Here is a 12,544-nt window from a genome sequence, read left to right as displayed (position 1 = left end):
AAAACAAAACACTGAAGTTTCTTGGTGGCTTTTGGCTATTCATACACAAATATCTTAGCTCGGTTGTTGGTTTTATTTTTTTTAAACCTTATCCTCATAATAGAACGCAAAACATGGAGTTGGCCATATATGACTGGATTGTCTTGTCATCCATATCTTAGGCTAGTTTTTTGCATTACGAAAAATAGGATGTGATTATCCTCAAAGTTGACTCAATTCGTTATCACATTTATTTTTCCCCTTTTTCTTTGTAAATGACAACGATGCATGTTTTTGGCAACAAAACAACCAAAGCATTAGGAATTTGGATACATGTCTAAGATGAAGATAATGATTGGTTTATGTAAATTCTTTTCTTACTATCATATCCTGCCTTATAAGTTTAATTATTTTTGTTATTTTGTGTGTATCATTCAGGCTTCGGCCAAGAAAGCTAAGGATTTTTTGCCTAGCTCGATAAGGATAGACTTTAGAGGCTTGAGACTTTCCTCTACGTTGATAGATAACCTGGTGACGATGGGAGTGTCGTCCCTGACCAAAGCTGAAATATCAACAGCTGGGATGTCTACAACGTCAAGGCCAAGAGGGAGTGTTGGTGAGTGGAGGAGTTGGAAACAAGTTATTTTAACGTAAAGTTTGTTTGAAAAAATTAGCTCTAGGATAATGAAAATTTGCAGATGAGGAGTCCAAGCCTGGTCTATTTTCAGTTGAGGACTTATTATTTACCTATAAATCTGACCGGGGCCTTTCAAAGGTATTTTGTCTATGCTTTGTTTGCCTTCTTTTGAGTTTTTAAGTGGGAACAAGATGATTGCCGTTGAGAACCAGGCACTTGGTACTGCTTTGATTATTGTTTCCTTCTTCCTTTTGTCCATGAATGTTAATAATTTTTATTTTATTATAAGTCTATAAGCTTAGTTCAATTGGAGTCTAACTTTTGTGTTCTTTTGTTTGAAAATATAAGTGTCAGAGAATGCAATACCAAAAGAAGCATCAGATGGATTTGTTGTGCCAGAATCAAATGCCTTTGGCCAATCATTCAGGTTTTGACATTTTCTTCCACAATCTTTGTTTATAAGATCAGGTGTTTTTCATAAATGGTGTAGTTTCTCATTCAATGAATTGTGTCGAAATGTGTGGTAGGGATTATGAATCAACTGTGAGGCTAAGCATTGTGGAGAATACCTATCGGTTGAATCATATTAACCAAACTTATGATTTTGTAAGTACACTTTCAATAAGTTAATGTTTAAATATTAAACTTTAGGACTTCATAGATTCAATTTGATATATGAAACTTTCAATGCAAATGCAGGTAAAGAGGACAAGGGAAGAGTATGCAAAATTGAACCAAGCAGAGATGTCCATATGGGAAGCCAGTGAACTCCTTGACAGTTTTGTGGATGAAAGTGACCCTGACCTGGAGGAACCTCAGATTCAGCATTTGCTACAGTCGGCAGAAGCCATAAGAAAAGATTATCCTAATGAAGATTGGATGCACTTGACTGCCCTTATTCACGGTAAATACCCTATGCACACTCCTAGTTTCTGTTCTAAGGCTAACATGCAAAATATAAGTTCTTTGAATGTGTAATTGTATATGTTTGACTTAGTGGATCTATGCTCTTATTCATAATATCAGATAATCACTGCACACACTTGGCCCTATATATTCAAGTTTACATAAAACAACTTGATAATTGATTCTTGCATGGATTTCAGATGTTGGAAAGGTTCTTTACCATTCTAAATTTGGATCGCTTCCCCAGTGGGCTGTTGTAGGTAAGAAATGTTCTTAGACCAAATAAATGTTAATATATTTCTCCTATTTCGAGTCATTTCAATCTGATGATGAATTCTGATGTCGCAGGAGATACGCATCCTGTTGGTTGTGCCTTTGACGAATCGATTGTTTATCACAAGGTCTTCTCAAAAACTTAAGTTAATTATGATTGACATGATTATATATAGTCAATCAATTGAAAGAAATTTCTTCGAATCTTTGCATTGCAGTATTTCAAGGAAAATCCAGATTACAACAATCCTGCCTACAACACTAAACTTGGAGTCTACTCTGAAGGATGTGGACTGGAAAATGTGCTGATGTCATGGGGGCATGACGATTACATGTACATGGTATATCCTCTGAACCTTCAATGAATTTTTAATGAAAAATCTTTAATAAGATTTTCATATTGAAATTTCCACAATATGTTATTCCAAAATAACAATCGTAATACTAATAACGTTGCTTCCAAATCCTTAGGTGGCCAAGGCAAATGGAACTACTCTACCATCAGCTGCATTATTTACCATCCGATATCACTCATTTTACCGTAAGTATTATTCTTTATCTTTTCTTGTAAATTTGAAAAATAGTTAATATTCTCGAATTGTTTTTATACAATAAAATGAGGTTTATCTGTCCATCTCGCAGCAATGCATACGGAAGGAGCATATAAATACCTAATGAATGAGGAGGACAGAGAGAATCTGAAGTGGGTTCTAACATTCAAGTAAGCTTCCATTCTGCTGTTTAATTTGTACATTTTTTTTCTTTCTTACTCGTGTTCTTCCCTAACAACTATTCATTTCTCATTGAGCTGATTATGAGCATCACTGCTTTTCCCCACCAATTATTCAATTTTTGTTTAGCTGATTGTGACAACTAAATTGATTTTATTGTATTGTACAAATAACAACAAATACGATCTCTACAGTAAGAGCAACGTTCATATTGACGTTGAAAAAGTTAAACCATACTATGAATCCCTCATAAAAAAGGTGTGTACCAGTGCAAAATTCTGTGCTTCGGTAATTTTAAACACTTTTTTTTTCTTTACTAAAATTGGATTTTTTTTTTCTTTCTTTCTTTTTGCAGTACTTCCCAGAAAAGCTCAGATGGTAATCCTTGAGGTTGTAAGGCATACTGCACTAAGGGAAAGGATCCAGCTTTAGACTGCCTGCCATACTTTTAGTTGTGCTTGCTTTCAATTGGCAATGTTAATTTTATTTATATATGCACTACAAACATCTGTAATCAGTACTAAGAAATTTTTAAAATATTAATAAACACATCATAGAGATGTGGTGTGTTCATTATTATTTGGCTTGGTTCTTATATATTGATGGCCAAGAGGCCATGTGTGGGATGTCTTTAAGGCCTTGGGTCCTAATCAAATAATGATAATGTTTCATCCACGGAAAAAAGATAAAAAGTGCATTATGTATCGTCTCTAGGACCATTGTAACCTAGCGTAAAAGGAATAATAAGAACATTAAGCTCCTCGAACGAGGTCCAAGGACTGGAGCCACCCAGGCCGTGCCGAGGAGAAATTCTTCTGGGATAAGCTCAGTTCACCTCTGTGCGATCATCATGAACACCATGACTAACGACTGTCCGTTCACCAAGGCCTAGCCTTTTAGCGCACTCTCTACAAATTTATTGTTTGGGCCTTTAACGTTCGAACCCAATACCAATTTGGGATCGTTACAAATTGAGTACTTACAACCTCCAATAAAAATATATTGAGTTAGATGGTAGTCTTAAGCTGCAATCAATTTTGTAGCCAAATTTTGTTTGTTAGAAAACGGTTAGTGATTGGGCTAAGGCTAGTTTTGATATCATGCTTCATTTGATTTCATTAAATATTCTTGCCGAAGGCTTTCCTAGTAGTCTTTTTGGTTGTTAAATATGAGCTTATTGGAAAGGGGACTAAGCTAACAGTTCTGAAAAGAGTACAAGCCAGAAAAATCAAATGTAGGTAAGCTAGCTAAATAGCTAAATACCCCATTTCACCAAGGCATCGGTGCAAATTGCTAAAGAGCCTATTGAAGAGTGGTTTCAAACAATCCTTGGCCTAAAGTGGCATTCTATGGTCATATGGATAGAATTCATAACCTTGAGCCCTATCCCATCTTTTTTTTTTATTTTTTTTTTTATTTCCAAAAAAAGAGGTGCTTGTGATTCTCAACCTACTAGAAAATGGGACAAGTTAAGGAATTAAGTAACATCATACAAAAAAATCACTTAAACTTATGCAGTGAAAAAGCAGATGCAGTAGTTAGTACTTTCATTGCACTCACCAGAAAATGAGAGAAGTTAAAGAATCAAGCAACATTGTTGATATTTGATACCTTCAATATGTTCTAAAACTGGTTACTCATATCAAGACATCAGAATTAATAAAAAACTAATTTCTACTATGTTGGTGATCAAGTGCAGAGGAGAAACCGTATCAGATAATTTCTAACTATACATATTTTTTCTGTGATGTTCTGCAGAATTCGTAAGATAAAAACTACATTTTAAGATGCATTTCAACCTAAAATATTTATAACAAATGCTCTTGGAAGGTTGAATCACAACCTTAAGAATATGTGTGATCACGGAAACCATGCATATGTAGCAAAATGTGTATTTTGGTAATTTTGGTGGTATTTCTTACTCATATTCTTAAGGTGATCACGGAAACCATGCATAATTTCTTACTCATATTTTGGTATTTCATTCTTTTTTTGGGTTTTGGTGGCATTTTGGCCATATTTTTAGGTTTTGGGGTTATTTTAGTCTTTTTTTAGGTCTCATGGTATTTTGGTAATTTTTTAGGTTTTAGGGGTATTTTGGTAATTTTTTGGGTTTAGGGTGTATTTTGGTTATTTTTAGGTTTCAGAGGTATTTCGATCATTGTTTTAGGTTTTGCGGGTATTTTGGTCATTTTATTAGGTTTTAGGGGCGTATTTTGGTCAGTTTTTAGGTTTTGAGGGGGGTATTTTAGTCATTTTTTTGGTTTCAGGGTATTTCGGTCATTTTTTAAGTTTATGGGTATTTTGGTAATTTTATTGGTTTCGGAGGTGTTACAGTCATTTTTTGGGTTACAGGGTAATTTGGTAATTTTTTCAGGTTTCGGGGTATTTGAGTCATTTTATAGAGTTCAGAAGTATTTTGGTCATTTTTTAGGTTTCGGAGGTATTTTTGGTAATTTTAAGGTTTCAGAGGTATTTCGGTCATTGTAAAGGTTTGGGGGTATTTCGGTCATTTTCTAGGTTTAAGGAGTATTTTTGTCATTTTTTGGGTTTTGGGGATATTTTGGACATTTTAGAGGTTTTGGGGGGGGGGTATTTTGCTCATTTTAGAGATTTTGGAGGTATTTTGGTCATTTTGTGGGTTTTAGGGGTATTTTGGTTAGTTTTTGGGGTATTTTGTTCATTTTTAGGTTTCGAGGGTATTTTGGTCATTTTTTGGGTTTTGGAGGTATTTTGGTAATTTTTAGATTTTGGAGGTATTTGGTCATTTTTTGAGTTTCGATGGTATTTTGGTCAATTTTTAGGTTTTGGGGGTATCTTGGTCATTTTTTAGGTTTCGGGGGTATTTTGGCCCCTTTTTTTGGGTTTTGGGGGTATTTTGGTCATTCTTTGGGTTTTGGCGGTATTTTGGTCATTTTCTAGGTTTTGGGGGAATTTCGGTCATTTTTAAGTTTCGGGGGTATTTTGGTAATTTTTTTGTGTTTTGGGGGTATTTTGGTAATTTTTTTGGGTTTTGGGATTATTTTGGTCATTTTTTAGGTTTTTGGGGTATTTTGGTCATTTTCTAGAAATTTAGATTTTATGTTGTTTATTTAAATTTTAGATAGGTTTTAGTGGGTATTAATGGGTTTATCCATTAAGACCCATATAATTAAGTAACTTAATGGGTCATTACCCATTTAACCTAAATATTCAAATAAGTTGGGTTAAGATTTATCCAAATTAGGTGGTTAATGGGTGGGTTTATGGATATGGATAAAAATTGTCACCTCTACTCTTAATCGATGTTGGTGGTGGGCTTGATTGTGAGAACGTGAAGGTTGCTTGGTTGCTCTTGTTCTGGGTTTGTTTGGTTGGGTTTTACTTGCTCTTGATTGATGGTGGTGGTGGGTTTGATTGTGAGATCATGAATTTTGCTGGGTATATTGATTGTAAGAACATGAAGTTTGATTCTAGGTTTGCTCTTGTTCTGGGATTTGGGAAGAACATGAAGAACAAGTTTTTATGTTCTTACGAAAAAATAATTTCATTAAAAAAAAAAGTAATAATAATGATAATAAAATTAGATTTAAGGTTTGTTTTTTTAATTTAGTTTAAATACTTTGATCTAGCTTTTTTTTTTTTTTTTTTTTTTTTATTAATTTAAATGCTGACATGGCATTTTAAAATGTCAAATAATTTTTTTTTATAATATTTTAATGGCCACTCGGCGCCATGTTAGCAAGCAAGGCATTCCGTCTAACACGTAGGATTTTTCCGTTGGTTGGCTAACGGCAAGGACCATTTTAAAAACGATTTTCTATTTTTGGGGATGACATTAGTAACAAAATCAATTTTGAGACCAAAATGTAATTGACCCAAAATGTAGGGACCAAAAATGCATTTTCGCCATAAATCAAATGTGCCCATAAAAGAAGCAAAATTGAATATATTATTATATTAATTTTAAGGATTAAGCCAGTTCAAATTCTTTCTATCCTCCTCAGTCAGTAGGGTTGATATGCTCCTGACCTATGTGTGCAACAAGATGATGATAGACAGAAATCTTTATATCAGTTGTACCTTTCAGAATATTAATGCAATAACATTTTTGCTACATATGCATGGTTTCCGTGATCACACATATTCTTAAGGTCGTGATTCAACCTTCCAAGAGCATTTGTTATAAATACTAGTAAGTTTCCCGTGCGATGCACGGATAATGTTATAATGTTTTATGTAAATTTGTTTTTGGAAAATATTATACATATATTATAGCATATTTATTATAAAACTTTGCTAATAATGAGTTCATCATAAAAAGTAACAATTATAAATTGCACACATATATCTATTATAATTATTTTGTTCAAGTAATGAGCAATAATGAAAACAACTTGGAGTAATATTGTATAATAAAAGTTGATAAAAGCATATTAATTCATTCTATATTTTTGATTTTTATTATGTGATGTAATAAAAAGCTTCATTACGATTTTTTTTCTTCTTCAATGCTTTGTTATTGCAGTATGGTGACGCTTGTTGTCATCATCAGTTTCTCCATCTTCATCATTTGAAATTTAGTCCGTCCATATTTGTTCAATTTTTGAGCTTTCATCATTTTTTCCTTTTGTTGCACCATTTGTGTTAATTGCTAATGAATTGGCACCGAGAGATTCTTGATTAGATCTTACAAAGTTTGGACTTTGTCACTAAGATTTTTCATAGGTATTTGCATTTATATTAAATTTCAATGATGTGACAGTTTTTTATAATTTTTTTATTTTTGTTAATTTTGGAATAGTGCAGCAAAAAGAATTAATATAGCATGTTGAATTGTGTTTTTTTTTTCTTCCATACCTTTTTATAATTTGGAGGCGCATCAAAAATCTTAGCAACTATGTAATTTTCAAAACCACCTTTTTGATTGAATTCATTCAAATGAAGTAGAGAAATCCATTTTTTTCCAAATTTTTTTTTTCAAATCACGTGAGATTCCTTCTCCAATATCAATATTTTTAAAATAATTTAAATAAGTTGTACCTTAGTTTATTTTTCAGCAAGATCTCGATCTGGTAGATTTATTTAGTATTTTCTCGGCATCTCGATCAAACATCACAAACTTTGTTTTGTTAGTTGCATTAAAAACTTCAATTTGAATCTTGTATATAAAGTAGTTTGCAATTGTATACATATAGTAGTTATAGTGAGATAAATATATTATAAATATTTGGAGAGTATGTAGTTAATGTGAGTGCCTCTAACTTTGGGGTAGAAAGATTTATTTTTGTTTTACATTTTGCACACCAAAATGATCCTGCTTGTAATTTGACATTCCTTTCACAAAGTATGCACAAAATGTAATACCAACCCATTGTTGTATCAATGTTACTTATTATTGCAATACCCTAGCAATTCACATCTTGCAATGAACTTTGAAATTAATATGTATTATTTTTTTAATGTAAATAATATGATGTATTATTTTTACTATTTTTACATAAATGATAAGTATAATTTGAAATAATTAACGAACCTGTTTCGTAGGATCTCATTCAATGCATTTTATCTTTACTATTGTCTTCATATTATTTAAAGATAAATCCTCCTATGAAAATTGTTTTGCATGAATATTTGGTATTTCTTGTATAGGATCATGTTTTTGACCATTCCTATCATTGAATTTTTTATAGAAAATATTAAGTTAATAGCATTTTGTGAGATATTATATGCTATTTATTAGACTTTTTTGTTATTATAAATTTTAGAAATATGCACTTGTCAATTATTTCAACAACATGAGGGATCTCTAGATTTATATATATTTTTGTTGCACTGGTCAATGACAGAGAATTTGTATGCATAAATTGCATAGAATATTATTAATAGGCAAAAGCTTATTGAATTGAAATTGGGGAAAAATGAAGAGATATTTCATGAGAATGAGATTTTCTAGAAGTATCATCTATATGTGAGGGAGGAAGAAGAGAGTTTGTAAGAGGGTAAGAGTTTTTGCTTTGATTTACATGTGGGAATGGTTAAACTTTGGTCATAATATGTAAGGTAAGAACTGGGCCTGAGTTTTTCATAAGGTTTAGTCTACTTTTAAAAGATAATCCATTTTATAGTGAATAACTTTTGGTGTAATTGGTCTAATTGTCAAGAACAATTCGTATCAATATAATAGTAAAAATAAGTTACTATGATCTATTGGGTAACAGTAAAAAAAACTTAATAAAAAGAGGTAAAAAATGCTAAGTTTAAATAATAGTAAAAATAAGTTTCTATGATTTATTGGGTAATAGTAAAAAAAAACTTAATGAAAAAAGGTAAAAAAATGTTATATGCAATAAGTTACTATGATCTATTGGGTAATAGTAAAAAAAACTTAATAAAAAGAGGTAAAAAATGCTAAATTTATATAATACTATAATAGTATAAATAAGTTACTATTATTTATTGGGTAACAGTAAAAAACTTAATAGAAAAAGGTAAAAAAGGTTAAATGCAATATTAGAGTGCCATATGGCAGGATCTCATGCACTCTCACATGAGGTCTCTGCTTTTATATATATATTGATTTTAGGTTGGAATGCATCTTAAAATGTAGTTTATCTTACCAATTCTGCAGAACATCACATCAAAAATATGTATAGTTAGAAATTATCTGATACGGTTTCTCCTGTGCACTTGATCACCAACATAGTAGAAATTAGTTTTCTAATTAATTCTGATGTCTTGATATGAGTAACCAGTTTCAGAACATATTGAAGGTATCAAATATCAACAATGTTGCTTGATTCTTTAACTTCTCTCATTTTCTGGTTAGTGCAGTGAAAGTACTAACTACTGCATCTGCTTTTTCATTGCGTAAGTTTAAGTGATTTTTCTGCAAGATGTTACTTAATTCCTTATCAGCTAATGGGGAAGATGATGCTTTTGAACTTCTACAGGAAAAAACCACCATGTTTCCTCCAAGTATCCTGCTACAACATAATGTACCTGTGTACAAGGCAGTGCAAATGCCAGGGGAGTTTGTTGTAACCTTCCCCAGAGCATATCATGCTGGATTTAGCCATGGTATCTCTCTCTCTCTCTCTCTCATAAACTATACTTATTTCTTCTTTATCATCTTACACTCATTTACTTTTCTGTTCAATTTTAGGCTATAACTGTGGTGAGGCAGTAAATTTTGCAACTAGTGATTGGTTTCCATTGGGGGCTCTGGCTAGTCAACGTTATGCTCTTCTCAGAAAGATTCCATTAATACCATATGAGGAACTTCTCTGCAATGAAGCAATGTTTCTGATCAACTCTTTAAAAAAAGAAAATTCTAGTACTTTATCTGCAGATTTGACCTCTCAACGTTCTGTTAAAGTTCCTTTTGTTCGCCTCATAGGACTGCATAAGCAGGCTCTGCAGCGCTTAAAAGTTTCCTCTACTTCCTCACATGCTCAAGAAACTCAAGTATGTGGCCACTGCAAGCGTGACTGTTACTTGGCATATATCATGTGCACCTGCTGCTACTCTGATCCTATCTGCCTTTTTCATGGTATGAGAATATTGGTAGAGGTCTTAATTTCATTGAAAATGTACATTCCTATGAATGTCATCTTTTGTGACCATACCTAAAAGCAGATCCATTTAGTTTTTAACTGTGTTCAAATCAAGTACTTTGTTTTCTACTGCAGTTAAGTAACAATAAGGCTTGGAATCAGTTTAGTTAGTTTCAACTGTGTTTAAATCATCTATGGTTTTCATTTTCTACTCGTTAAAATTAAAATATCTAAATTTCATGTTAATTTTATATAAATACTTTTGTTTCGATATGGTGTTTAGACACCTAATTAATCTACTATGACATTGGTTTTACTAATCCTAATCTTGTGACACAGATATTGATTTGCTTAATTGTTCATGTGGGGAAAAATGTACCATTTTCTTGAGGGAGGACATATTAGCAATGGAAGATGCAACTCAAAAATTTGAGCAAGAAGAAGAAATTTTGCTGGAGCTTCAAAAAGAAACCAAATTTGGACAAGACATGTTCCTGAAATCAAGTAAATAGTCTTGCATTAAGGATGGATCCACTCCATTTTGGGAAGTAAGATTTGAAAAAATGCTTTAAATTATCTTAATTAGTCCTGAATAGTTATACATTTGCCATGCTGTGTCAAATTTATGTGTTTTCTGGGGACAGTAAACAAATGCAAGAAGGCTCAGGGTATTAGAATGCCCAAAACTGTATTTTAAAAATATAAGGCATAAGTCCATTTTAAATTGGATTGTCAAACCATTGGAGCTATCCCTAAAACTAATAGGATCAAGTTTAAGAGTCAATAAAAATTCTTTCTTTCAATTTCTTAGAGATGATGGATGTCAAAATTAGATGGAAACCCATTTACAATGCTAGATTGTTCTTAAATTATGCTCCCCTTTTTTTCTAATATACTGTGTCTAACTCAACTATGTTCTGGAAATGAAAAACAGAACAATCATCAACATGAAGGAAGGAATGCCAACAACAGAAATGTAAGCTCTATGGAAGAGGCATCGACCATGAAAATGAAAGAAATGGAAATTGGCAAGCTCAATGGGGGAAAATCTAACAAGAGAAGGTTCAAGAGTTATAGAATGAGAGGGCCTTCACTATCTAGGGATTGCAAGAGGGTTAGAAGAGTGAGCTGAGCTGACCAAAACATAATTCACTAGTGCCTCTGGATTGTCTTCTAGAGTTTGACATCACTAAGACACCAACTTCATTACTAGATTAGGATCCTCTAGAGTTCTTAGGATAACTCCAATATGGAATTCCTAATAACTCTAGAGGATCTTAATCCCTTCATTACCTTGACTTTCTAACAAAAAAGAATACACAGAAGAAATTTTTAGCAATTACTGACTTTCTGACAAAGAAAAGAGAATAGTTCAATTGAGGTCCTGGCATAATCAGATTCAAGTGGCTCTCAGCTTTCCTTGTCATTCTTCCTTTTTTATTAAATGGATATATTCACAGATATCTGCAAGGTATACATGGTAGTTTAGAAGGCTCCAGGCACAAATTTTGCATTGCTCAAGAGTAGTTAGGAAGGCATAAGTTTTGTAGTACTCAATAGTGGTTAGAAAGGCTCAAAATTTTGTACAATCAATCAAATTCTGAGAAGAATGTTGTATATTACTGTTGTCTTTGACATATGTTTCCGTCTTCATAGTTTTGAAGCAAAATGCTGTATATCAAAATGCTGTCTTTGACATATTAATGTTGTATATTAGCTCTTTCTTAGTTTTGAAGCAAAATGCTTTGAATTTGAACAAAATTACCAACCAAGTCCTCACCTTTTCAATTAGGGATGTGACATTATTTTACAGTTTTTACCTATTTTTCCTCTTTTCTTGTACTTTTATTTTGTCAGGAGGGAGATAATACACCTTGAATTTTGTAACATCTATATGAGCTTTGCTCTTGCTATAGTAGTCATATTTCTACTGTATGATTTAACATGGTACAAAAAAACAGGTGACTTTGGTAAAGGGGGAATAGACGAATAAAAATCAAGACGAAAATGCACTTTTGGTTCTTACATTTTGGGTCAATTCCCATTTTAGTCTCCAAATTACTTTCATTACTAATGTCATCCCTAAAAAAAGAAAATTGTTTTTACAATAGTCTTTGCCATTAGTCAACCAACGGAAAAATCCTATGTGTCTGATGAAATGCCCTACTTGCTGACATGGTGCTGACATGACCATCAAAAAAATTATTTGACATTTTTAAATGCCATGTCAGAATTTAAATTAATTTTAAAAAAGCCCGATCAGAGTATTTAAACTTAATTAAAAAATAAATTAAAAAAACTTTAAATCTAATTAAAAAAAAACCTTTAATTTCTTAATTTTAATTTAAAATGAAAATACAAATTTGATTTAAACTGAAATTTTAAAATTTCTCAATTCTCAATTTTAAAATTTTTTATCACAATCCTCGACACCAAACCCCAATCCCAACCCCATGAACCCAAGTTACCCAACCCAACATCAA

The 12,544-nt window shown here is 32.2% G+C and overlaps 1 protein-coding gene across 1 annotated transcript; it reads left to right on the top strand.

Moving 5' to 3' along the window:
* The first annotated feature begins 516 nt into the window (after nt 1-516).
* Nucleotides 517-2,914, top strand: LOC115961428 (probable inositol oxygenase). Its single transcript, XM_031080413.1, has 11 exons — nt 517-595; nt 965-1,043; nt 1,144-1,222; nt 1,316-1,520; nt 1,723-1,782; nt 1,871-1,923; nt 2,014-2,136; nt 2,267-2,336; nt 2,438-2,513; nt 2,700-2,784; nt 2,882-2,914. The coding sequence occupies exons 1-11, from the start codon at nt 517-519 to the stop codon at nt 2,906-2,908; spliced, it is 936 nt and encodes a 311-aa protein (XP_030936273.1). The 3' UTR covers nt 2,909-2,914.
* The last annotated feature ends 9,630 nt before the right edge of the window (nt 2,915-12,544 follow it).

This window comes from Quercus lobata, chromosome 9 (genome assembly GCF_001633185.2).
Source record: "Quercus lobata isolate SW786 chromosome 9, ValleyOak3.0 Primary Assembly, whole genome shotgun sequence".
NCBI lineage: Eukaryota > Viridiplantae > Streptophyta > Magnoliopsida > Fagales > Fagaceae > Quercus > Quercus lobata.
The sequence above is the reverse complement of the archived record's forward strand: the minus strand, read 5'-3'. Positions and strand labels throughout refer to the sequence as shown.